General features: G+C 44.2%; 3 protein-coding genes across 10 annotated transcripts in view; 2 read left to right on the top strand and 1 right to left on the bottom strand.

Annotated features, from left to right (window-relative positions):
* The window catches only part of GNA12 (G protein subunit alpha 12), a 145,838-nt gene extending 135,353 nt beyond the window's left edge, over positions 1–10,485 (top strand). Inside the window, exon 11 of the transcript XR_012647775.1 lies at positions 10,352–10,485. The gene's annotated coding sequence lies outside the window, so the exon portion shown is untranslated. The remainder of the gene's footprint in view (positions 1–10,351) is intronic.
* BRAT1 (BRCA1 associated ATM activator 1) lies at positions 4,376–19,410 on the bottom strand. Of its 8 annotated transcripts, none has more exons than XM_075010908.1 (14): positions 19,333–19,410; positions 18,069–18,213; positions 17,467–17,621; positions 13,794–13,941; positions 11,989–12,361; positions 11,756–11,875; positions 10,828–10,919; positions 10,357–10,478; positions 9,527–9,713; positions 9,028–9,101; positions 8,398–8,500; positions 7,814–7,912; positions 7,047–7,243; positions 4,376–6,822 (listed from the first exon to the last, which is right to left on the bottom strand). In XM_075010908.1, exons 2-14 carry the CDS (start codon positions 18,193–18,195, stop codon positions 6,085–6,087), a joined length of 2,535 nt encoding a protein of 844 aa, XP_074867009.1. In that variant the 5' UTR covers positions 18,196–18,213; positions 19,333–19,410; the 3' UTR covers positions 4,376–6,084. The 8 variants fall into 8 exon arrangements, with proteins under 8 accessions (XP_074867009.1, XP_074867010.1, XP_074867011.1 ...); XM_075010909.1 differs by having other exon boundaries at positions 19,389–19,405; XM_075010910.1 differs by lacking the exon at positions 19,333–19,410 and adding an exon at positions 18,825–19,078.
* Positions 19,411–23,058: 3,648 nt separating this feature from the next.
* The window catches only part of IQCE (IQ motif containing E), a 42,957-nt gene continuing 39,385 nt past the window's right edge, over positions 23,059–26,630 (top strand). The window contains exon 1 of the mRNA XM_075011038.1: positions 23,059–23,280. Coding sequence (XP_074867139.1) covers positions 23,239–23,280 — 42 coding nt within the window. The 5' untranslated portion in view covers positions 23,059–23,238. The remainder of the gene's footprint in view (positions 23,281–26,630) is intronic.

Here is a 26,630-nt window from a genome sequence, read left to right as displayed (position 1 = left end):
CTGCTCTAGCAGCTCCTGCTGCTGCTCTGGTGGCCACAGCGGTGGTGGCTCTGGTGAGTCACCGCATTTACTTTTGAGGAGGGGGAGCTGGTGGACATCCATTGTTCCCCATATCCACTAAATCAGGGTCTGGTGAATTGAGGGTTTACTGTATTCATTTCCTTGGTTTTAAGAGCCCAGCTTAGTGAATATTATATGTTTGTACAAATGCTATTGCTTAGCAACGACAGCTGGTTGTTTTGGAATGCAGCTTTCTAGTAGAGTATACCAAGAATTGTAATCAGTATCTCGCTCTCGTGGAAGGGTTTGTATTAGACAATGATGAACTCCAGCACTGAACAGCGCCTTCACTGAAAGGGGAGACACGCCTAGACTAGGAAAATCAGTTGTGTTATCTAATAACACATTTTAACTAAAAATATTTTAGCTGGGACTTTGCACCTGGTGTAGACAGGGTAAGTCCTGTTTAAAAATGTGTTAGCTGGTTGTGATCATGTGATCTGTTTTCCTACTATAGACCTGCCCTCTCTCTTTACTTAATTCTTTCATTCTGGTCTCAGCATAGCCTGGGAGCCTCACTTCTGAATGTGGAAGTAATTAAGACTGACTAGGATTGTGGGAATGTTGTGGGGTTGGCGAAGCCATGAAGTCCCCTGCTGAGGCCTCACAGTTCTGCTGTAGCCCACCCCAGAAGAAGACAGTGTAGAGCAGGAGTGGGCAACCTACGGCCCATAGGCAAGGTCCAGCCCATGGCTTGCTTTGATCCAGCCCACGAGGCTTGGGGTTCCCCACACCATTAAGTAGGGAGCCAGCACTGGCCCTCCTTTAGAACTAAAACACCAGTGGCAGCTCCATATTGGTGGTGGGGGGAGCAGTATCGAGCCTCACAGGCTGGACCAAAGCAAGCTGAGCTCAACGGTCAACCTGTGGACTCTGCACCAAAATGGCAGTGCAATGGAAGCTGTGCCCCCTGCACTGTTTGCAGGGTCCACCTCATTCTCATTGGCCAATAGGAGCGAAGGGGGACAGCTCCTGCCCCTGAATGGGGGGGTGAAGCCACCTGTCCCTCTCCTGCTACTGATAGGTGCCCCCATCTCCTGCACTTTTCCTCACAGACCCCACATCCTCATCCCGCTCCTGCATGCTCCTTACGGCCCAGACTCTCTACCATCTGCCCTAGCCTGCTTCTGCATCCCACCTGCCACAGAGACCCCTTCCCCTCACCCCATCCCACTCCTACAACTGGCCCTCCTTCCCAGACCTCATCCCCACCCCACTCCTGCATCCTACCTCCCACTAAGATCCTGCCCCCCTACTCGAATTAATACTGCACATGTAAGTACAAAATACTATGCTTTTAAAATGTAGGTGCCTGGCCCTTTGACTGTAATTCTTATCACAGTCAGAGTACTCAGAACATTCATCATCCCAAGAGGTCCTTTCAGTTTTATGCTTTGTTTAATATTTAAACTATAAGATACAGCAGGGTCCAGTATTTGTGGTATTCGTTTGTCTAGTGTATTCTGCCTGGGCCTCTGACATTGTGTGCATGGAAAAGTCCCTCACGTGGTGTCTCCTGCAGGCAAGAAGCAGCTAGTTACAAAAGCACTGTGACTGCTAAAGAGAGGTCATGGGGTCATTGCCATATTCTCTCCACCACAACGTATGTTGTGAACACTGATGACCACATTCCTTTCACATACCCACAACAATCCCTTCCTCTGTTGCCCAGCATGAATGATGGTAATTGCCACAGTTTATGGAAACCACTTCAACCTAGAAAATGAAGTCCCACATAACATCACAAAATTGCAGGTTTTGCTTTGTTCAGTGCACATATTACAGTGCTCTGTAGGCCCTGCTCGAGGTTCTATCTGAGCAGAACCCTGGTCTCTGCATTGGCATTGAGTTTATGGGTCTGTTGTGCACCTAGCAAGGCAACCTCCTTGAGATAAACCCACCTCAAGAGGTGCTGTGGTGACTGACTGCTCTGGAGAGAAGGGCATCTTAGGCAAGCTGCTTAAATGCTCAACACTGTGGCAGACTGCACTGGAATGATGCTCTTGCTGCAGAATAGTTCTTTAACTTTCATGTGCTTTATAAGTTGGCGGTCTTGCCAGAAGGATTTGGGTTTACAGTCCTGCCGCAAAGAGATCAAGGTGTCCTGGGGAAGACATCCCTGTATAGGGGAAGGGCAACATTGCCAACACGCAGAGCAGGACTTGGGCACTGATCTCTTGCTTGATAAAACAGCACTAGCTGCCCAAGGTGGGAGGCTCCTTTTAAAATATGCCTATTGGAATGTGGTTGGCAGGAGGGTGTTTTTCCACCAGCAAAGGCAGAACACTTAAGGAGGCCAGGGCAAACCTAGGTTACACCACTTTGGAGGCCAAGACACAGCATAAACTAGGCTTTTCAAAGGTACAGCTCTAAAAACCGGACACCTGAAAAAGAAAGGAAAAAGCCCAGCGCTTGAAGTTGTTAGGTCACAACTCAAGTTTCACTTCCTCTGAGCTGGTTCTCTGTCTCTAGGATCCGTGTTCTCTAGCTTTTTCCATCCAAGTGCAGAATAATTTTGTTATGTGCACCACTAATAGAAACACACTTTGCCAGCTCTAGGCCCTCTGTTAATCAGCTGGGCACCACCTGAATCTCTTCTGGCTGACCACCCAAGAGCTCAACTTACAGGAAACACTGCCTAGTACTGTGGTAGCCAACATGCTAGCCACATGTGGCTACTTGGGCAGTTGAGTATGGCTAGTTGGTTTGAACAATACATATATTTTCAGAACAATGTGGCAAGTTCTCTTTAAAACTGGTTGGACGCTATTGACTAGGGAAACAAGTCAGGTTGTTTTAAACAAGATTTGTAAAATCCCTAAGCACTAGATGAATTTTTCTCCTTCAGAAAAAACAGGCTTTTTTGTTCCTCTCACTCTTCCCCGCCCCACTCCCCGCCCATCCTTTTGCTGTCGTTCTCTCATCTCAGCTCTTTCCCTTCTTGGTGGATACATGAGTCCAGTCTCCACTTACCAGCACTAATGCAAGTCTTGAAGAACAGAGTGCAGTGAACAAACAAGTGAAAGAAACAATAGCAAAGGGCAAAACAGAAAGCTAGAGAAAACGGAAGTCTAATTGTTGATGTATGAGAACTTCTCTTTACCTGTTTATGAAAGTTGCAAAATTAATCCTCTTTTTATTCAGGAGGATAAACAAAATACTATTTTCCCCCTACAAATGGAAGTAGTCCTCACCCTCCCATCAAACAGTGTAGGTGTCTTTCTCTGGTGGCATATATGCCATACAATGGATAAAGTAGCTTTCAACTACAAACAGTTTGGGCCCTGAAGTTAGCATACCTATCACTTCCAGCTAAAGGTGATATGGTAAGGAAGCAAGGGTAGAGTCCAGGGACCTGCGAGGCAAGAGACCCTAGTAATAGTTCTTAGCCTTCACCATTAGGAAAAGGGGGTAATTATACTTGTCTTTTTTGGGTAGCTGTTTGGACTCCTTTAATGAAAGGAATTACTAAAAGTGTCATTAATTGTGATCTAGTAAACCTGCTCTCTTCCCCTTTCCAGAGCATTCTCAAACCTGTTTCAAATGAGTGGTGCTAGCTTTCAGCTAATAGATATGGCTGCAGCAGTTGGGTAAAACAATCTATGCTTCTTTTAGGCTACGTCTACACGTGCACCCAACTTCGAAATAGCTTATTTCGATGTTGCGACATCGAAATAGTCTATTTCGATGAATAACGTCTACACGTCCTCCAGGGCTGGCAACGTCGATGTTCAACTTCGACGTTGCTCAGCCCAACATCGAAATAGGCACAGCGAGGGAACGTCTACACGGCAAAGTAGCACACATCGAAATAAGGGAGCCAGGCACAGCTGCAGACAGGGTCACGGGGCGGACTCAACAGCAAGCCGCTCCCTTAAAGGGCCCCTCCCAGACACACTTTCATTAAACAGTGCAAGATACACAGAGCCAACAACTAGTTGCAGACCCTGTATATGCAGCACGGACCCCCCAGCTGCAGCAGCAGCAGCCAGAAGCCCTGGGCTAAGGGCTGCTGCCCACGGTGACCACAGAGCCCCGCAAGGGCTGGAGAGAGAGTATCTCTCAACCCCCCAGCTGATGGCCGCCATGGAGGACCCCGCTATTTCGATGTTGCGGGACGCGGATCGTCTACACGTCCCTACTTCGATGTTGAACGTCGAAGTAGGGCGCTATTCCCATCCGCTCATGGGGTTAGCGACTTCGACGTCTCGCCGCCTAACGTCGATTTCAACTTCGAAATAGAGCCCAACACGTGTAGACGTGACGGGCGCTATTTCGAAGTTACTGCCGCTACTTCGAAGTAGCGTGCACGTGTAGACGCAGCCTAAGTGAGCCAGATTCCTCTTCACTAACCCTCGTAGCTTTTGCAACTGACAGGTAGCATAAGCGTATGGGCACCTTGGTCTTATTTTTATACTTTTATTTCTTCAGTTAGATACATACAAATCTGCCTGGCCTTAGGCTGTAATACATCAAAGGATGCTTCTTCCTGTTGCCCTTAGAGAGCCAGAGCTGTTATGTAGAGGCCTGTGTGCAGCATGGCAGATAAGCTTATTATCTGAATTCATTAAAGGGTATGGTGTAAACTTCCAACCTCAGCAGTTAAGTATTCAAACCTATGCATCATCCTGCTGCTTTGCTGCCAGTCAGCAGACTTTAGGATGCTTCTTCACTGGTTAGCACAGCTGTCCGTAGAAGGGAATGAATGAGATGTTACTTGAATTGACACCTTCCTCTCGAGACACAACAGCTGAATGGGAACCTCAGTACCCTCCATTAGGCTTAAATGAGTTCTGTGTTCTTACCTTGCCAGCCAGTCATAATAAAATATCACATCAGCGCTCAAAGAACTCATGTACAGTTTGACACTGTTGCCATAGCTGTGCTATTTCTCTATATAGAAAAGATTTTAATGTAGCGTCATTTTAAGGCTGCTGAAGTTGTAAACTACATGTCTCCCCCAACCTTCTTTCTAAAAGCTGTCAAACTGTCCTCAGAAAATAGCTCTGCCACTTTGGGTACTGCTGCTAGTTTTCTAATTAAGGAGGTTTGTTGACTTGGCTGAGATAAGCCAAAGTCTGATACTGATATTTCATCTACCAGTCCCAACTGCCAAAACAGTCTCCTCCCACTAGGAACTAGGCGTCATTGCAGCTTTTTCTGAAATGGGCACTTGAGCACTTTGAAGACTTAGCAACTGCAATGCCAACGTGCTATGCCCAGCCTTTCTGCTCCCTAGGAACTTGTGGAAGAAGTAGTCAGAAAACAATTTACCAGTATAATTTTTAATTGATCATCAGCCATAGTTACTGGAAGCATTCAAAACACTGAGGTCATGCCTCTTCCCTAAGTGTTTTCCTCTGCCTCTAGCCTCTTTGCTATAGAAGGGATGCTGATTTTACAGTGGTAGTGCAGATAGCAACAATGGATAGATCCCTTTTGAAATCTATTTGAGAACCACCATTGAGCAAGTTTAACCAAGTAAGCTATCAAAAAGGGTTTATCAATTTCTTTACCTTGTTTACGTGGGAAATTCAAATCTGTTTTTAAAAGTATGATTTTGTTTTTGTAATTTTCCCCTATGGCTTTACGTGAGGGTATATTAAAATTAAACAGATGCTTCTTTCAACTTTAAAAAGAGTGACTGGGCAGTGATTGTAGAGTATAGGCTGAAGTTCTAAGAACCACGTATTAACAAGCACTTGTTAAAATATATTTTAATCTGGTTCCTTGACGTAGCTCTTAAATACTAGCTCACTTACAATCCTTGCATTCTGGGTCACAGTTAGCAAGGACAACAATATCACTAGATAATTTCTAACCCATTTCACAGCCAGCCAGGTTTCCATCCTCACAGTTCAGACCAGTCCAAGACAGTCTGACTCCTGGGCCTTTGTATAACAATTTCCTCTTCTGCAAGGGACTACAGGGGCCTGGTTCTACTCGAGTAGCAAATAACTTCTCCTGCAGTCAGATAACTATGCAGAGTGGCTTCCTCTCTGAGCAACATAACTGCCACTGATTTTAATAGCAATCAGCTTCATTCTCTTCAAAGGTCCCCACAGTGGCCAGGATGTCCTGGAGGAGAGACTGAGGGCTTTTCTCAATGTGGTCACTACTTCGGTTCAAAGATCTATGCAACCCTTCCAAGTCTATTGTTCCTAAAATCATCAGCAAATTATTTGGGTCTCGAGGGCCAGCCTTATCAGCACCACGTCTTGGACAGGGTTCAGCACATGAAATCCATCTCCTCAGAGTCTTTTCTAACCAAGCAATGCCATGGGATTCTCTAGACAAGTCTGTCCTTGGTCCCTCCTTCATGCTGTTCTCATCACAGAGCTCAGCTCTCAAGGCAATGAGGATATTGCAGGCTTTCTGAGCCACTGGTCTGTCACAGTCACACAAAGCACCAAACAGGAATTCAAAGAGTTTCACCCGGTAAAATGTCTGCAGTGATTTACTCAGATGAGCAGAGCGGGTGGCAGCAGATAAGACAGAAGCATATGGGCATCCAGCAAGGCTAAGCCATCCAAGTGTCTGGGCACAGAAAACTTCAGCCAGTTCCAAACCACCAGCTTTGACTTCCCAGTCTAGGTCGCAGTTCACAGCTTGGAGCACACTGGAGACAAACTGCTCACTGTCTTTCAGTACCTCTGGGTGGCCGTCTCTCAACCAGTCAATGAAAACACTGATCACAGCTCTTCTAGGGAAGCACTCCGAGTCTGTTGCTAAGATGTCTTGAAGTTGTGCTACAATGCTTTTCTAAGAATGAGAAAATAGGGCAGGAACACATCTAAAAAAATGGGAACTGGTGGTTAAGGAGTTCATAATGTTCTAGTTTCTCTCTAGTGCTTTAGCATCATAGTTAATGGCTGCAAAATCTATTTGCTCGTGCTGCCAGTGAGTTATGTCTAAAGAGTGAGCACTTTTATATGGCAACAATTAGTGGTGGGAAGTGCTTCTAGATGATCTTTCCCCTCCCTTACCTCTTTGTCATTTCCATTTTCTGTGCCAGGCATATTTGAGATGAGATGAGGGAGGAAGGACAGCTGTCCCATAGCCATCACGGCACTTGCTCGCACGTAACTCTCTGGGTCCTCAAGAAGAGCCTCTGTGAGCTTGGGCACCTCCGAGGAGAAGAGTACTTGTCTGAACTGCTCCTCCTCTGTAAATATGCTGCAATCTAAAGAAAGAGGCTTAATTCTTCTATCCAATCCAACTGTTTCCAGTGCAAATAACCCCTCACATCTTATTAGGATGCCTACTGCCTGAAGAATAAGTTGAGTTGCTATGGAGAGCAGGCAACTGCTGATGTGGATGGATGATGAATATACAGTGGGCAGAAAGCCCCTGCAGTGCTGGGATCTGCACTTTGGGATGGGGGAGTAGGGGGTGTTCTTGGTTAAGCTCCACAAATCCTGCCTTTCTGTCCACTCTGAAATGTTATCCACTCTGCTTTGAGACATTGGTGGAAGAGGGGGACAAGATTATTTGCCTGAAACAGGTCTGAACTGCTGCTGAACGTATCTGTGGGACTGTCTTACTGCATCCTAGTCAGTTTCCTTAAAACAGCCATTGTCTGGAACTTGAGGAGGACTCAGCACTTGAAACACAGTGGGAAATTAGGATAAAGCTACTCGATGATTTATCATGGCTTAGGTTACTCAGGAGTTTGCAGGCCAAGATTTTTTTTAGTATTAAATGCTTTGATATGATATGTCTCAAATGTAAAGTTTTCTTTCTTTGCACTTACCTCTCAGGTGTTTAACCAGGAAGGTGAGAAACTCCAGGGTGGAGTCCCGTACTTCCCAACAAGGACTGCACAAACGTTTCTGCAGCACCAGAAACAGATCTGTACATGGCAAGCAATAGGTTTGGAACAACAGGAAGGGTACAAGTCAGCAGTAGCAATTTATAAAACTTTAGTCTTATTTAAATCACCATATGTGATATCTTTTACAGTTGTTGCATACTACTTTCAGAGAAGCCTAGCACATATCAGTGGACTTTGTTCAAACAGTTGTGCTTTAAGTAAGCAGTGCTTTTTTTGTGCCTGTACTGAGTACCAGCACCTCAGCAGCCCCAGCTGTGGGATTGGCTGCGGGCAGGTAAGGGTGGAGAGCTGACTGAGTACTGGCTCTTTTTTTTTTTTTTTAAATACAAATAAAGCATTGTATGCAAGTGTACGTGCACCTAATATAGAGGTTGTGAAAGACAGGCACAGAAGGATAGGGAGTACTATGCAAGTAGTGGTTCTAGACTTCTCTGTTGGAACTATTTGCCAGTTATTGCAGTAATATTTGGTCATTAGTTTTACTTTACCCCTAGTTTCCTCACCTGGGAAAAACTGCTGAGTCTGCTGCCAGTGATCCTTGGAGCTGGCTGTTTCTGACAAACTCACTAGCCAGTTGAGTGTAGTTTGAAATGACTTCTTCAGAACCTACAACACAACAAATCAGGGTTAGAGAAACCAGAGGGAAGCTGCCCTTCTAATATTTGTTTCATAAGACTTTTTTTATGCTTACACTGGATAATATTTGCTTAGTCTTAATTGCAGTCAGACTACTAAAGATAACAGCCCAGCATCATTTGATATCGAGGACTAGGAAACTCAATGTTACCTTGGCCAAGAATCTGATGGTGTCTGCTTGTTTTTCTAGAATGCTCCTGAAACTGTCTACTCTTAATGCCTGCTGATTTTCCAGAGCAGTGTGACAGTATTACTTTTGGGTATAATACTGCCTTTTTCCTTTCAAGGATACTGAATTCAATCATAGTTGTATAATCGCTTAATCTCATTTCTTAAAAGGTACTTCCTGTCACTCAGGGCTAAAACACAAGCCTCATAGATGTTCCAGAAAAAGTTGTTTATGGTTTCAAACAGTTACTCAAAACCATATCCTAATGAGACTAGAATCACTGTTTTAGTCCATTGTATTGCATCTGGCATCTATTTTCTGTACTTACGGTAGGGCTGGTATCTGGACTCTTCAGGTATGCAAGGAGAATGTCAGACACACTTCCCATAAACAAACTGTGATCTGAAACATAGGATGCAAAATTATCAACATTTTAGTAATTCTTGAAATACCAATACATTTATTGTAGAACTATGTGTAGGGGGAAACCAACTGTAATTCTATTAAACGGCAAAATAATTGTATCTGAAAGCAGAAGAGAAGAGAAATGGCCTACCTCTCAAAACTGCTTTCATCACTAATAGCTTCAACTTTACCAATGCCTCTTCATTACCATTGTTAAACTGATGTACAATATGGTTTGAGAAGTTCAAAATTTAACTAACTTGGGAACTGGATTTTTCTTATAACATAAAATGGTGATCCCAGACCCAGAGGCTGACAGAAGAAATTGGTAAAGGTCACTTTGCACTCCTGCAAATCCAGAATGGCTATGACTTCCAGAAATAAGGAAATATACTGAAATATAAAGAGTGGAAAACACTCACTTTTCCTGTCAGAGAATGCTCCTAGGAGGTCAAGTGTTGACATCTGAATTCTGAAACAACCAATCAGATTTCTACTGATCTTGTGTCCCAGAGAGGATGCTGGAGTTGCACGGCCAATACAGAATTGCAGTATTGTCACTACAGACTTTAGCAAAGATATACACGGCAAATCCACTGGCAAGCAGGTCTGAGGGAGAAAGCAGATAAAAGTTTCTAGCAAATGCCTCATTCATGTATTTCTGTACACAGTGTACATATTTTTATATTACAAGAGAAATGGAAGAGGATACACAGAAACCTATTTCATTTTAATATAGTATCATCCCTGTGGTATCACAAGTTTGACAGTTATGAACAGGGTTTCTCCACCACCCCAAAAATCTACTGCACAAATGAGGGAGCAGGAGGGTTATAGTTAGGACTAATAAAGGTTGTGTAACAGGACAAACAATAGATGAGACGTCAACGAATCTGCCAAGAAACTTAACAGAAATTTCTGCAGTGCTAGATGATCATCTTTCCTCCTTCACCCACCCCCATCATCTCTCTGTCATCACTGACATGGTGCACAGAAGCCTCAAATCTACTGTTATGTTTGTGACACAAGCCAACTGCAGCCTTCTTTAATGTTTAAATACGCCTCTGTTCTGCAAATGGGTAGAGGCAAGATGGGAAAGAGGGCATTAAAGTTATTCTTTAATGAGACATGACACCAATGGGAAGTCTGCCCTTCTCCACATTCTGTCTGGTTACAGACTTTCACAATAAGGCCTATCTTAAATGAAATCTTTCAATCATTTCTTCCCCTGTTATCCCTCTCCCCAGACTGCTACCAGGTACAGCAGCTCCTCCAGATGAGCCAATGTCTGACACAGGAGACTAGCACAAGATGACTTGCAGGACAGGAGAGCTTCAACAGTGGAAGAATCATTCACAGACTTATCCAGCAAACCTGGAGAAGGAAGGGAGAAGAGAACTGAGGTAAGTAGAGTAAGCCCAAAAGAAAGCAATGGATTTAAAACAGAGACAGCAACTTCAGTGAAGGAAGGAATGACTTTAGTGCCATCCTTCATTGAAAAAGTAGGCCTGTCCCCCTGCAGGATACTGTACATTCCTGCAGCTATCTCACAAACTCTGCTTCTTTAATCTCACTTCTACAAAACCATTCTTACTTCAGTTGTTCACTGTCCCCATCCCATTCATTAAAGATACCTCTCAGACCCACATTGTTTCTGCGCAGGATACAGTCTTGTCCTTTATGAACACACTACTTATCTTCCAACTGTTTATTGCTAATTTACCTGGATATTCCAAGGGCTGGGAGGCTGCTTTCAGAACACAGTCCATTGGCTGAAGCAGAACACTCAGAGCTTGGATCCTTACTGCCTGTGGGCTTCAAAGCAAGAAGTAGCTGTGAACAAACACTTCATTCTCCCCAAATATCTGCCCCAAATTATGATTAATTCATAAAAATAGATATTTCTTCCATAAATCAAGCTGAGGCTGATGAGAGAGAAACATGTTGCTTTTTGGGGGGTTGAAGCTCTGTCCCAAGCTTCCTGTGCTAAGCCAAAAGAGGAAGGAGAAGCAATGTCATTGAACAACCAGCACAGCTGAGCTGACTGTTTTTGGTGTGAAGGTTTCCAAGAGAAGTGGACCATAAAGGTATGGAAAGGTTACCCAGGATTCCATCAAAACATGTCATATAATTAGAGTGCAGGATAACTTAACCTACACCAAGTGCATCCAGTAATTCTTTCTTATTTACCAGAAACTAAATCAACTGCTCACCGTAGAGCAATGGTGGTGACTTCTGTTGGTACACAATAACACTACTTCAGTTAAACACCATAGACAAAGGAGGAGGAAATAGAGGAGAGTGTTTGACTTGCACTCAGGATAATGCCTACTCTGAACATAAACTTTGGCACTAGAGATCAAAAAGTTTGCCATTCCCACCCTAGAGGTTGGCTAGCTGTAGGTGAGTCTTGAGAGACTATACAGGGAATTTCCTACTCCTATTCCTCGTGTTTGGAACTGGGCTGTCAAACCATCAGCATCTGCAGTGACTTTACCAACCTTACACAAGCAGTGAGTTGCACCACAAAATTTCCCTCCTCATACGCAAGAGAACTGACAATCAGAAAGGAACTCAACCAGCTAGATTTGCAGAATAATAGTCCAATAATGTAAGAAAGCTTTTTAAAGTCTGATACCAACAATTCATACCATTCCTGAAGCTTCAGTACTCCCACTGCCAAACAACCAGCTTGAGCTGGGTTTAAGTGCTCCAAAGCACGTAGCACTGATGCCCACAGACTACATTCAGGGCAGCTGAATACAGGAGACCTAAGACACAGAAGCATTAGTATATTGTGTATACCCCTTGGAAAAACACTATCATATTTCTTGTAACATTTTGGACACTACTGCATAAACCCAAATTCCAAAGAAATCCTTACCTTGCCATACTAAGGAAAAGGTCCACTAGTGAGTGCCCTGTGTGGACTGGCTCCTTCTCCAAGAGATATACAATTGTTTCTGATAACTGAGACCAAAGTACTTCAGTCCACAGATCATGACAACATCCAAACACACTCGTTAGCAGCTTCACGGACTGCTTGATACGAGAAATAGAGTTGGATTTAAGGGACTCTTCAAGGTGTACTATGAGCTTCTGAGCACATATTGGCCAGTCACAGTCCTTTATATTTATCTGTTTAATCTGGAATGACTGTAGAGAGAAAGTGAGCACGTGCACTAAAAGCTGATTGGCAGCCGAAGCCACAAACAGGCTGAGGTCCCCCTGGAGAGTGAAGATCACATCTATGGCTCCTGCATCAAAGGGAAAAAGAAACCCATGACATTGAAAGAAACAGGTTTTGTTGTAACCTGAAGGCTTCAATGTAATCCAATTATGTGCCACCATACTTCTGACGTATACTTGATATACTTCACACAAATTTAAAATGTAAAGTTAAAATGAAAACACAAATCTTAAAATTAGGTATGTGCAATCCTGTTTAGTTAGTTACCTGGTTAAATTAAATGGTTAAAAGATTTAATGGGGGGGGGGGGTTGCAGGGAGGAGGAGAAAAGGGATGGCCAAGGAGAATACAAATGGGGGCTGTTCTGGTTGGGATGGAGAGCCGCCCCCCCCGCCCCCCAAACAGCAGCCCAGGGCATGCCACAGACCGGGGCTGCTCCACTTGGACTACAGTGCCCACAACAGGCCCAGGCCAAACCTGCCCATGGTGAACTGGAGCACCCCTGCCCACAGTGTGCCATGTGGGGTTGGAGTAATCCCTTGCCCACAGCAGGCGAAGGGCTGCTCCATCCCCAACCAATTAATCATGAACAGCTTCATCCATTTAGGGGGAGGCTTACCAATTAAACATTAGCATCCCAACTTAAAATGCTACGAATGATCAGTGAGAAAAGTCAGTCTATCCATCATTCAAACCACAGGAGGAGAAAACAGAAATAAAAATGGCACAGTGGCTGGCAGATGTCCTTGTAAAAATTTTATTTTCCCAACTATAACGTTAGAGGGGTTGCAATACACCGCTTATGCTCTCACACAGCTGTAGTCCTGTGCACAGACCTACTTATGCCAGCCAAACAGCTCAGGATGTATTACTGTGATTTAAAATGAATGAACAGAATCTTCCGGGGGTGGGAGCTGACAGCCAGAGGAAACTGTTGGTTTCAGTCAGATTGATAGATTGACCTAAGCTGCTTTGTATATGTTACCTAGGTATCTAGTAACACTTAAAATACTAGCCATTAATTGTTAAGACTAGTGGACTAATTGAATATAAAACACAGATAGGACTGCGCTCACATTGAGTAATCTACAAGCCTGATTAAAAGTTTATGGGAATGAGACCTGGGGTAATTTCCCTGAAGTAGGATAGTCCTGAACTACTTCTAACAGACTGCAAATAAAAATTCTGGTGGCTTTCTGATGTACTATTTTCACTTTGCTCTGTCAGGTAAGTGTGTTTCTCCCTCCTACATAGATGCTATTTTTTTTTTAAATCGACAACCCTTTTTACACGCACATCTAACAAAAATAAAGCAATACAATTAACTTTAACGACAGCTTTCAATTGTTTCCTTGTTTTGCTTTTTTCAGAGTAAAATAACATTTAAACATCCCATCCTATACTATTCTCTTAATAATCAAGTGACTGATTAGAATAGCCAAGGCGCACTAAGGATATAAGAAGTTAAAGAATACATGGGCAAGAAACACAGTGCTCACCACAGTTGCACAAAAAATGTATTGCACTCTGGTGCTGCACCATGCTGTGAACACCCTGGACCCAGCCGCTGCGCACAGATGCCTCTTCCCACAGAGCACTGCTGAGAGGCCCCGCCTCTCCAAAGAGACTGTTCAACAACTCCCTCTGCTGAGCCAAGAGAAGAGAACACACGTAAACAACATAACTGGTTGTGGAAATCAAACCAATAATAGCTACTCTACCTAATTAAAACAACAAAATGTGCTATGCATATCTAGGGAAACTACTTGTCACATATAAGAGAGGTAGCCATGTTAGTCTGTATCAACAAGAAGAAGTTGTCATGTGGCACCTCATAGACTAACAGATATTTTGGAGCATAAGCTTTCATGGGCAAAGACCTGCTTCATCACATGAATGAGTGGTGGGCAGGGTGTCAGTGGAGTATTTAAAGAGTGGAATCCCAGTAAAAGGGAGGGCCAGAGCTGACAAGGTCTATCCAGTCAGGGTGGAAATGGCCCATTGTCAGCAGTAACAGAGAGAAAGCCGTGTTAGTCTATATACTATCAAAACAAAAAGCAGTCAAGTAGCACTTTAAAGACTAGCAAAATAATTTATTAGCTGAGCTTTCGTGGGACAGACCCACGTTTCTCTCATATTTGAGGCACAGTGACACTGACAAGTCCTCATCTTAATTTAGTCAAAGGAATAATTATGCAGTAATGGAACAATCTAAATTTAAAGATCTTTCTGGCATTACACTCTTAAATTTGTGGCTAATTTCTAGTATCATCTGTCTAGCTTCAGTTTTCAGCCACGGGTTCCTCTATGTATTTTTCTGCTAGATTAAAGATCCCTGAAGTACACAGGGCTTTCTTCCAATGATAGTACTTGAATGTTGCAATGAAGTCACATCTTAGTCCTCTTTTTGATAAACTAAACAAACTGAATTCTAACAATAAGGCATTTCCTGCGGTCCTTTGAATCATTTTTGCGGTTCTCTTCTATGCCCTCTTTAATTTTTAAGCCCCTCTTTTAAAATGTGGACATCAGAACTAGATGCAGTATTCTAATATTGGTCTCATTAAGACTGTGTAAAGAGGTAAAAATCATCTCCCTACTCTTCTACATCATCATATTGGGAGCTCATGTTCAGTTGCCTACATCCTTTGAGTCCTAAATCCTTTTCAGAATCACTGCTTTCCAAGATTCAGCAGTCTGTTCAATAAATACAACTAGCATTCCTTGTCTGCAGTTGTATAACTTTGCCTTTGACTTTACTTTGTTTGAATGGGTCAGGTTACTATGTACTCCAGATTACACTGAATGGCTGCCAGTCAGTGTTTTTTAATCACCCCGCCTATCCTGATCATCTACATTTGACAAGCAATTTTTTATATTTACTTCCAGAACACTTAAAACACTGAACAGGATCACACCTAGTCCAGACTTTGATGCTATCATGCTCCATTGAAAACCACATTTTAAGATCTGTCAGCCAATAAATTAATTTAGGCTACATCTACACAAGAAGGCTTTTCTGGCAAAACTGGGCTTTTGTCAGAAAAACCTGTGGAGTGTCTACATGCAAAACGTGCTTTGCTGATAGTCTGTCCGCACACCTCAGCACATCCTCCAGCAGCATTATACCTCTCCACATTCAGGTATAATACCTACCTTGACAGTTTTCTGTCAACAAAACGCCGTGGCCCTTTTGTCAACAGACTGGGCTTCCAGTTCACCAGACAGCTGTTCTATCGAGAGAGGGATGGGCAGTCTGGCTGCTCTCTGTTGACAGAGCAGATTTGTCTTTTGAGCTGCTTTTATGTGTAGATGCAGTCTGTCAACAAAAGTTTTGCTGGGAAACACCTTCTGACACTCACTTCTGAAGACCGATGCTTCTTATGTAGACATAGCCTTAGTGTGCTCCTTCTATAACGTATAGTGCTAATTTTTCTTAACAATGTCGTGACAGAAGTGAAACGCCCTAGTCTAAGTATGTTACATATACACGGTTATCAACCAGATTTTTAATTGCAGAATATCTGGTTAATTTAACAAGACCTGTTTCCCATAAAGCAGGTTTATTTACCTTAGTTATATTCCTACCTTTTTATTTTTATCAACTGAATTTTATTATTAGCCCTTCCATTTTGCATGAAGTTAGTGGCAGCCTAACTAGCCTATTGCTACACAGGTCATCCTAATGCCTCCCACCCCCTTTTTTTGTTAAACTATTAGGATAATGCTAGCGCTCTTTCACTCTTCTGAATTTCCCCACTAGTCCAAGATTCATTAAAATCACTAAGAGCAAGTCATAGATCTGCTCAACCACCACTTTTAGGACTCTGCATGCAAGGGATCTAGACTTGCTAATTTAAAATATATATATATATATATATATATATATATATCATAAATGTTGTCTAACATCCTCCCCACTTTGTACTGGACCAAAATGCACTTCACCTTTATATGACAACAGAACGTAGTGCTGCTTCTTTCCAAGTAAGAACAGAAATGTTTTTTGAAACTTCTCTTTTGTTCATCATTAAAAATATTACCATCTTCTTCTACCAATAGGCCTATTATAATTGCTTTGTCTTTTGTTCCTAATATGTATATATTACTTCCGCCTAGTTGTTCTTAGCCCTGCCAGCCATGAAGTTTACTATGATGTCTTTAGCATTTCTTATCAATTTCCTACACTTCACCACTTTTTAATTTATATTGATTGCTATTTAATGTATTGCTGCTTTATTTTTAATTGCTGCCTTTATTTTGCCACTAAAGCAGCCTAGGCTTTTAGTGAAAGTTGTCCTCTTTCTTATATGAGGAATCATAGCTTTCTAGCCACCTTAAACTCCTCTTTTTAAAAGTTCCCAAATTTCATTTGCATTCTTCTAAGTTCTTCTCCCAGTCATTTTTGGTCAATTTTTCTGTGCTTTGGAAAATTAGTTCTTTTGAGGCATCACATACATATATTATTGGTGAAGGCTGTCTTCTGTTTGCCTATACTGCTGGCAAGAAGGCCACGATCGCTGTCTGCAACCACTAACGTTCATGGAGTGATGGATCCATTTTTATCTATCACCCTGAGATCTGAAATAGTGAGCTCACATGGAATGCAATACTTTGTGCTAAAAGGACATGCATAATTTTTATAAATGTGTTTTGGTAGCACAGTGTAAAGCAGAGTTGTGACACTAAGCCATGTAAATTAACTGATTATTCTGAATGATGCTGTATAACCAGAATTCAGGAAACGCAAAATTAAAACCCACTGACAATAGTACCTGCATATAAGCACGAACACAAAACTCTTGGAAAACAGTTACATATTGTTATATGCCTCAAAAGAGATTAACAAATGTGATAAGAGTCATACAAGCAGTCATTCTATATTCAGTTTTGGGGCTGACATGTCATGTCTTGTACCCTCTCCCAAGCACTTGGCAACTATGTTCTGCATGCATACCCTGTTGCATGCAAGGATAAGTAGCGGCTTTACAGCCTTCTCTCTGCTCCAACAAGGCCATAGAACAAAACTAGCAACAGGAATAAATGTCCAGACAACTTCAGAATTGGAATGTTCTTACTAGAAAATAATGCTACATAACTATGATTGTATTTTATTTAGACGAGGTTGACAAAAGCTGGGCAGCGAAAGTGTGTCTGTGATTAGCTGCTTACCTGTAAATACTGGAAGCAGCTTTCAGAAGCTGCAAACATCCCTGTTAATCTCAGAATAAAGGAAAGAGTGCTAGAACTTGGATCTTTCAGTTTCAACACACAAGTGATGAGCTCTGTCAAGCATGGGTTCTTCTGTAACAGCAGCAGGCTAGATTCTGGAGAAGAAACATCATGGAAGATGGAGTAACAATTGACTAATTTCTAAGACATCTTTTTATTTTGTATTGCAATTATAGCATGTTCACCTAAAAGCCAACCAGAGCGAAAAGTATGCAATTAGTTGTCAGCTGGATAATTATTCAGAAATATTTAAACTTTAAAACAGAGCTCTTTCATAAATGTTACATAATATTTTATTAGATTAAGAATCTCAGCCACTTCAAGGGAGGGAAATGAAACTCCCCATGCAAAGCTTTGTGTTCTAGTTACAGCATGTAAGTGTCGAGAACGCACCCTTAAAATTGAGAGAAGCATCTATCACCCTCACACAACCTCTTATGTTTTATTTTAAACTTACAGGTACAGCCAAGTGGTATGTGCAGTATTAATTCTCCCTATACACATTGGTGATGATCCCTCCATCAGCCAAGAGGCAAAATTACCTGTTTTAGTCAGAGTATGAAACCAGTCCAGAAATTTCTCTAGAAAGGTGTCATCTGCCACAGGTTGCCTTGAATCTGCTAGAACTACACAAACAGAAGGCAGGAGCTGAGAACACTCCTCGTCCATAGTGTGTCTGGTAGTCTTCTGATAAAAGAATATGAGAGACAAACTCAGTGGATGTGCAGCTGTATAACAAGACAAACACTGGAAGTCAGAGATAGGGTGATTTCCAGCTGAATGCCTGGTCCTCAGGCCAGGTCTACACTAGTGGAGAAAACTGACCTAAGATACACAACTTCAGTGACATGAATTGCATAACTAGAGCTGAGCTACAGTATATCCATTTGCTGTGGCAGCAGCACCACAGCAAATCTGTCAACTTTCCTTGCTCCTCATGACTGTGAGGACTACCACGATTGATGGCTCCCCCAGCATTTGAGTAAGTGTCTTTACAAGACCTGCTAAATTGAACCCCAGAAAACAGCAAGTCCAACAGCTGCCACTGACCCTGGGACAAGGCAGGAGGGGACCAGGCTCTGCACCCAGAAGGGACGGGGGCAGGGCTTCGGGCATTCAGCCCTCTGCACCACCAGGCCTGTGCTGCTGACCACCCCCTACTCCCTCAAAGCCAACTGCAGCAGCGCTGCCATGGCACCCTAAAAGGGCCTGAAACACTACGACTGGGCCAACCGTCCCCACTTCTGCAGGTCTGGGGAAAGATCAACTTCCCGGAGCCTCAACCCTCCCAGACGCACGGACAAGCCTCAATCTGCGAGCCCGCAGAACTGACGCAGCCGCTTTCCACCACAGGGTACGTCACAAGCATTAAACCGAGCTGCCTGCGTGACGTGCTACTTCAGGGCCAGGGGGATGGGCGGACACGGCCCCAAAGGAACCCCCAAAGCCACCGAGATCCGGGCCCCTAGTGGCGCTCAGGGAGCGGTCTGAGCCGTCGCCCCCGCTCCAGCCCCCAAGCTCCGTGCGCAGCTGTCCGCGCTCCAACAACCCGCCCCGCGGCCGGGTCCTCGTTCCAAGTACGGAGCGAGGCAAACCGCCGCCCCAGGCTCCCTTCACGTCTAAGGGGCGGGCGGCCAGCCCCGCCCCCACCCTTGCCTCAGCCCGAGGCCCGCAGCCAATCGCGCGTCAACGGTCGAGGGTGGGGGGGATGTGAATCCGGGCCCGCTCCAGCCGCTCTCCCCCAGCAGCACTGAGGGAGAGGTGAGACGGGGCGGGGGGGGAGGGGGTAACCTCTCCCCGGCGCACCCAGCAGGGAAGCGTTGCTAAGGGATTCCAGAGCCAGTCCGCGGCACCCGCCTCACCGCAGACAGCGCCGGCAGCCGCGCCAACCGACAGCCGTAAACCAGCGCGAGGGGCGGAGCTACGGGTGTCGAGGGGCGGGGCTCTGGGTGGGGGGCGGGACGGTCGGGTATTAGTGAGGCGATGGGATAAGGTTTGAGCGATGGGGTGGTTGGGTGTAAGTCTGGAGGTTTCACCACGTGGCATGATCTTTAATTAAAGACACTTTTTAATACATTTTTGGAGACTCCAGGCCAATCCTGGAGGGTGGGGAGCAGGGGCTGGGCTGGGCTGGGAGTGTTTGTATGGGCAAAAGTGCGCTGGTATTAGCTCAAGCGGTGCAGGCAGAGACCCCTGTGTGCACACGTGTCTGCTGCTTTGAGAGTGAGCGTAGCCCTTGCATCACTACCAGCAAGCTATGGCAGGTGTCGGTGTCAGATTGGCCATATGCTGCCGTTTTAACATTGACTTCACTACATAAAAGTTGGGACGGGGGGTGGGGAGTCTACTGCAACAGCTATTTCCAGTTTCTATTACATAGTAAAATCCTAGAGGAGACAAGGTGGCAAGTTCTTACCTTTATGGCCCTAGTCAAAACAAGTCCCAAGTAGACTGTAAGGATATCTCGTAAGGGTATAAACTATACTAGTCTGAGGCATCTGATCCTGATATAACCCTGTACACACTAGGATTGTATCCATTTAACTATATTGTTAGACTATCACGCTTCTCCGTGAAATAGTTGAAAACTGTGTAGCCCCTCAGCCTCCATGTTGACAGCTATACATAGACATATCTTCACAATCAAACTCCACTTATGCAGCAGGAGGCTCCAGAGTTAGAGGGGAACATAACGATCGTAGACAATGCTTTATGGAGGAGAAATCAGTTAAATTTGGGGTCCACCTCAAAGAATCATCTAGTTAAGCTCACCAGGCTGGCCCTGGTGCTCACAAGGCACTTATATTTGGAGAATGGAAAACTATAGGCCTACCTAAAAATGCTTAGGCTTACTCTGTGAGCGGTGACCTAGAGGGACAGTTCCCACTTGATCTGAATTCGGAAGTCCCTCGGTTTCTGATACCAAGATTCGGACAACCTCTGGGGATTCCTGCTTGCTGAAGGAACACTTGATGGCACTATTGCTCCACATAAATACATAAAGCACCCCTTTGGTTTCTGTTATCCCAGTACTATTTTTAGTAACCGCAGGTAAGTGTTAATATTCTTTTTATTGCGGATAGGCTTTGCTGGTTTCCATTTTATTATTCTTGCCTTAATAAATGGAATAGCATCCCCCCTCTTGAGGCCATTGCATGGAATCACATTTTTTCAGCTATCCCTCATGAGATAAGAAAGAATGCTATCCCCATGCAAGGTGGACATGTAAATTATCAACACCAGAAATGTGGAACCTGGAAACCAGTTATAGAAGTGTAATTTAAATATTGTAAATATAGTCAGGCTAGCTTTCTTGTATCCCTTATCATTGCCATTGTCCTAGAATGGGTCCTGTGGTTGGGCTTTGGCAAATTAACATCCCACTGTTAATACTACTAGTTCAGTTCTACCACTGGTATCAATGCACCTGCACAAATCAGTAACAGTGCTGGTTTTTCTTTTAATCACAGGTCATTTGGAATTTCTCTGGGTAGAGCTAGCCAACAAGGTAGTAAAATACACATTGATAACTGCAGGAGTGCAGTCCAGACTACCACTACCATGGTAGAAGTGGTGTTAGGTAATAATTGGGAAATTCTGAAGCGAAAACACAGCGGCTGAGTCTGCACTAGCCCCCTCCTTTCCGAAGGGGCATGGTAATGAGCGAGTTGGGAAGATGCTAATGAGGTGCTGTCATGAATCTGCAGCACCTCATTAGCATAATGGCAGCCGTGCGTGTAGACAGGGGCCTTTCAAAAGGACCCCCCGGACTCCAAAAGCCCCTTCTTCCTATTTGGCTTTCAAATTACCTGTGCCCGTATTATACTTATGAGGTGCTGCATATTCCTCAATAGCATCTTCCCAACTCGCTCATTACCATGCCCCTTCTGAAAGGAAGGAGCTAGTGTAGTCATAGCCAGTGTGTGTCAACTGCAACAAGATGCAGTCTTTGAAAGAAGAAACATATAATGGTGAATAATAGAAACTAGGAAACATAATACTTTTCACACTTCTGGTGCCTTCCGCCAGAGAATCCGAACTGAAAGGTTTTACATGCCAAAAATGGGGTATTAACTCCTTTTACAGATAGAGAAATGAGGTATAGAGACCACTGACTGACTTGTTCAAGCAAAACAAAAAAGCAGTCGTAGCACTTTAAAGACTAACAGCATAATTTATTAGGTGATGAGCTTTCGTGGGACAGACCTACATGACTGCTGCTTTGATTTGACAGAATACAGACTCACACAGCTATCTCTCTGTCACTATTTAACTTGTTCAAGGACACACTGGGGGTTGGGGATTGGTGGTGGGGCTAAGATTTTCATTTTATCCTTATGGATGTGGGGCTATAAGAAAACGACCAGACTTTATGCCACTGGCCAGACTTCACAACGACATCAGGCTGGCTTGTTGGTCTGGGGGTATGAGCCTTGTTTAGGGTGGGAGAAGTTCTCAGTTCCAGTCCCAGACAAGCCCCTCTTCTGCCATTCTCTGATAATTTACCCAGGCAGTTGGGGACCCAAATCCTCATGCAACTTCAGGAGGAGGGATAGTTCAGTGGTTTGAGCATTGTTCCCCTAAACCTAGGGTTGCAAGCTCAAGCCTTACAAGGCCATCTGGGATTAAGGCAAATAGATGCCAGGGATGGGGTTTGGCCATGCTAAGAGGGGTGGGGATTGAACTAGATGGCCTCCTGAGGTCTGTTTCAGATGTGCATCTTCACTTATTTATTTACCACCTGGCTCCATAGTTTAGGGATTAGAGTACTGGCCTTACAAACCACAAGTCATGAGTTCAAATCTCAGTAGGGCCTGGGCAGAAGCCTCACCTGTTTTAAAAACCAGGAATATCACAACATTAACTTCCCAGCCCCTATCTAGGTTGTCTTTGCCACAGACCAGCTACAAGTGTCTCCATCTTGATTACTCTGAGTTAAGCAGGAGGGATAGCTCAATGGCTTGAGCATTATTAGCCTGCTAAACCCAGGGTTGAGAGCTCAATCTTTGAGAAGGCCATTTAAGGACTGGGGCAAATAGATAGCAGGGATGGTGCTTGGCCCTGCTGAGCAGGCCCAGGACTGGACTAGATAAAGTCCAGAGGTCCCTTCCAGTTCTAGAAGATGTCATCTCATGTTAAGTGCCAGGTCAGACTCTGTATGTGGGACTCTTGGGTAAGTGTTATGGGGCCAATTTTGGCTGGCCTCTATTCCTAGAGGTTTCAGCAAACTCCATAATCTTTAGATACAGATTAATTCCTGGAGACACCAGGATTATCCTGGAGGGTTGGCCACGATAGTGGATGCCTGGCCCTCGCCTGGGTAACCCCCATCAGTAGACCTTCCCCAGTCCCTTACTGCGGGCTCGCCAGCTGAGCTCCTTGCTCCTCCGCTGTGTTCTACCAACTCAGAGCATACACTTTGTTGTCCCAGCCTCGTAGCGAAGCCTCTTCTCCAAACGCCGGGTACAGAGACGCTTGGCCCAGGCTTTCCGTACCCTGTTCATCCGGGTCCTGGGACGGCTGCCGCGGCTGGTTGCCATGGTCTCGGAAACCCGGAAGTTCTGAGGGGAGGGGGCTCGATCCAGGCTGGGACGCGGGGGCTTCCCTTCATGGTCCCCCTCTCCTGCTTCCCGCGTGGATGTGCGCCTGCCGAGCCCGCGCCCCCGAGGCGGCGCCTTGTGATCCAGCAGCTCCCTGAGCTCCGCTCGTACCATGTCCCTAGCGACCAGCGAGGCGGCCACGGACAGGGAGCTGGTGAGCTCGGGAAGGGGGCCGAGGGAGTTGAGCGGGTGCGACTAGAAGCGTGGCCGGGGAGATGGTGATGGGGTGGGGGGACCGGCACGGGAGGAGATGGGAACTGGAAACTACGGGACTGGGGAAGATGTGGGGGGGGGGGGGCAGCAGGGGGACCAGATCAGAGGATGATGGTCTCCTGGCAGAGGGGATTGAGAGACAGTAGGACCGAGGCTGGGGACGTGGGGAGGTAAAACGATCAGGGTAGGGGACACTGGGACGGGAATCAGGGCAGATGGAGAGGGGGCTTTGGGACTGGGGCAGATGGGGTCGGTGGGACTGGGGCGGATGTCAGGCTGTGGGAGTTGAAGGGCAGCACTGGGATGCTCATCACTCTTGGGTTCATCGAGCAAATAAAACCTTGTCTCGCGTAGTACGTACAGTGGGGCATCATGTGACAGGGCAATAAGGACTCTGCGGTGATGACACATCACTATGCATTCTTAATATAATGTGCCTGGGGTTGTGCGTGCCGTGGTGACACCTAGGGGCTTTATAGAGTGTGATGAAGAGCTGTCTAGCTCAGTTCCTGTATGGGCACCCAGCATCATATTTTCTGAGCATTTCCTGAGCAGACTTCAGTGATACTGTTTTCTTGCTCCCTGCTGACAAGAGAGGCGGTTAGATTTTTTTTTTTCCAAAATGGATGTGATAACAACGTACAGAGGTACTTATGAGACCCACTGGTTTGTGTTTTCTGGATACAAATAGATCTGAAGAAGTGGGTCTGTCCCAAGAAAGCTCATCACCTAATAAATTATTTTTGTTAGCTTTTAAAGTGCTACATGACTGCTGTTTTGTTTTTTTCTCTGGATGCAATCTTCCTGAGCAGTCCAGTGTCAATGCTTCCTCACGTTGTACTTAGGTTTGCCCACATTGTCAAGGTACCGTGTAAAGAGATTTTGAAACCTGTGGCAGTTCCCTCAAAATGTGGTATGTAAGAAGTGTTGCATGCACAGCTGCCTGGTAAAAATCCTTTTAGGACTAGGTGTGAGGGCTCATGGGTGCTAATGCTCTCCTCACCACCAGCTCGCTTTTTGACCTGGGGAAGGACTCTTCACCTCTCCATCCTTTCCTCATCTGTAAAATTACTTCCCTGTCCCCTTCATTACGCTATACTCTTTGGCTGTGTCTACACTTGGCGAAAATTTCGAAAGGGCCATGCTAATGGCCAAATCGGAAAATACTAACGAGGCGCTGAAATGAATATTTGGTGCCTCGTTAGCATGCTGCTGGCCACAGAACTTTGAAAGTGCCTCATTTTGATCACACGAGGCTCTTTTCAAAAGGAGCCCGCAAACCTTGAACAGGAATAAGGAGATTTCAGTGTTTGTGGGGTCCTTTCCAATAGGGCCCCATGTAGACGAGCCACGCATGATCTAAGCATGGGACTTTCGATGTGCTGCAGTCGGCAGCATGCTAATGGGGTACTGAATATTCATTTCAGTGCCTCATCAGTATTTTCCGATTTGGCCATTAGCATGGCCCTTTTGAAATTTTGCCCGAGTGTAGACACAGCCTTTGAGTTCTGTATTGAAAGCCAAACTTGCGCTATTGTTGTCTGTCATAGTCTTCCTATCTCTCCCTTTTTAACTTTTTCAAAGAGAGAAGATGGTGCAGATTTTCAGGAGTGGGTGATTCTATCCATTGAAGATTTATAAACACACTAGTTAGTTTTGCTTCTCATTCTCTGTTCTTTATCCATCTTCGTGTCTTCTGTTCCCTAGCTAATTTCTAACATAGCCAATGGAGTTGCATAGTGTTGTATCCAGCAGTGTGATAAAATGCTCTAAGAATAACAAAAATGACCTGTCAGTAGGATTCAAGGAACAATGACCCAGGAAATTAAAACTCATGGCATAGTGTACTGTGTGAAATGTAAGCCTACTTAATATCAACCAGGCTGAAAAACTGCTTTACCTGTTCTTAATATTTTCAATGCTATCTTCTTTTCTGACAGCTAGCACTTTAAAATGTTCTATCTCCCTCCTGCTTTTCACAATGAGCTAGATCTGGATCTTGCTTGGGAACAGAGCTGCATCTGCACTAGTGAAACCATCAGTAAGCAGAAGTGAATTGCATGGGCCTTTCTGCACGGGCAACATAACAAAAAATCATATAAAGTGGAAATTTTCCACCTTCTGTCCTAAATATGCTCTTGTCTGACCAGTTGGCAAAGATCATCCATTGGCTCAATATGAAGAGTTAATGTTCTTCTTTATTTTCTTTATCCAATAGCTATTTTCAGGAACTGTAATATAAAGGAATAAAAATGGGAAACTTAATCATCTACTTCTTTTATATATTTTTATGGCTTCATCACTAGTTTCTCACAGTATTTAATGTGTTTACCATCAGAACACTTCAGCAAGGTAGGGAAGTGCTATTGGGAAACTCAGGCACAGAGGCTAAATGACTTGCCTGAGGTCACAAGGGAAGTCTGTGACAGAATAGGGAATTGAACATACATCTCATAAGTGCCCTAATCACTGGACTGTCCTTTCCCTTTGAATTCTAATGCTGATTTTTTCGCTGACTCACTGTTTAACCCTTGTCAAATCAATGAATCTTTCTATATTCCTGGTTCCTTTTCTTTAAAATGAGGATGGTGATACTTGTTTCTCAGGACTGTTGTGAGGGCTCCTTAATGGTGCTACTGAAAATATAAAGCATTTAGATGTATAAATACCAAGGTATTAATGTAGAACTAATTAGCCAACCACTATTTTTGGAGGGTCTGTAAGTGAGCAAATGTTAAGAAAAGTACAAGCATCTCAGGTCATACTGCGTCTAGAATATTAAAGAAACCTGTAAAATAGTTATCAATGAAATGTAAAGTTACTTGCAAGAGAGGCTTTCAGATATGTTGTACTACTATCTTGACTAAAGGGACTGAAGAGGAAATGGGAAGCTGACTTTCCTGCAGACTTCCCTGCCATTCCTACCTAGTGTTGTCACTAGCAGTCAAAAGATAGTGATAGTTTAAAAATACTAATGGAAATGTCATTAAATAAGAAGTAAGCTTTTTATTACAACCTTAGGAAAATGTTAGGGTTTCGATGTATATTTGTAATTTTGCTGTACATTTAATTCTTGTGTTACTACCTTTTCTGAAACTGAGCTAGCACGCTGTAGTGATTTTTCATTGTACACGTACTGATAGTGTCAGATACATGATTAAGCAGTTTTGTTGTAGTCCAGGTTTTCAACATTTTAGGATCAGATCTTGCAGAGGCTATTTTCCCAACTGCTGAATATTGTCTCTTCCCAACACAATGGCAGAGTACATACTTGAATGTTCTGCTGCAATT

Source organism: Carettochelys insculpta, chromosome 16 (assembly GCF_033958435.1).
Source record: "Carettochelys insculpta isolate YL-2023 chromosome 16, ASM3395843v1, whole genome shotgun sequence".
Classification (NCBI taxonomy): Eukaryota; Metazoa; Chordata; order Testudines; family Carettochelyidae; genus Carettochelys; species Carettochelys insculpta.
This window is presented reverse-complemented; position numbering and strand designations above follow the sequence as displayed.

What these genes read in the sequence shown, in the direction of transcription:
- BRAT1 (XM_075010908.1), bottom strand. Translation starts at nt 18,195, where the DNA reads ATGGACGAGGAGTGTTCTCAGCTCCTGCCTTCTGTTTGTGTAGTTCTA. An exon ending in CCTGGTTAAACACCTGAGAG is followed by an intron (nt 7,244 to 7,813) that starts GTAAGTGCAAAG and finishes CTCTTTCTTTAG; the next exon opens with ATTGCAGCATATTTACAGAG. An exon ending in AAAATGGAAATGACAAAGAG is followed by an intron (nt 6,823 to 7,046) that starts GTAAGGGAGGGG and finishes TCTCATTCTTAG; the next exon opens with AAAAGCATTGTAGCACAACT.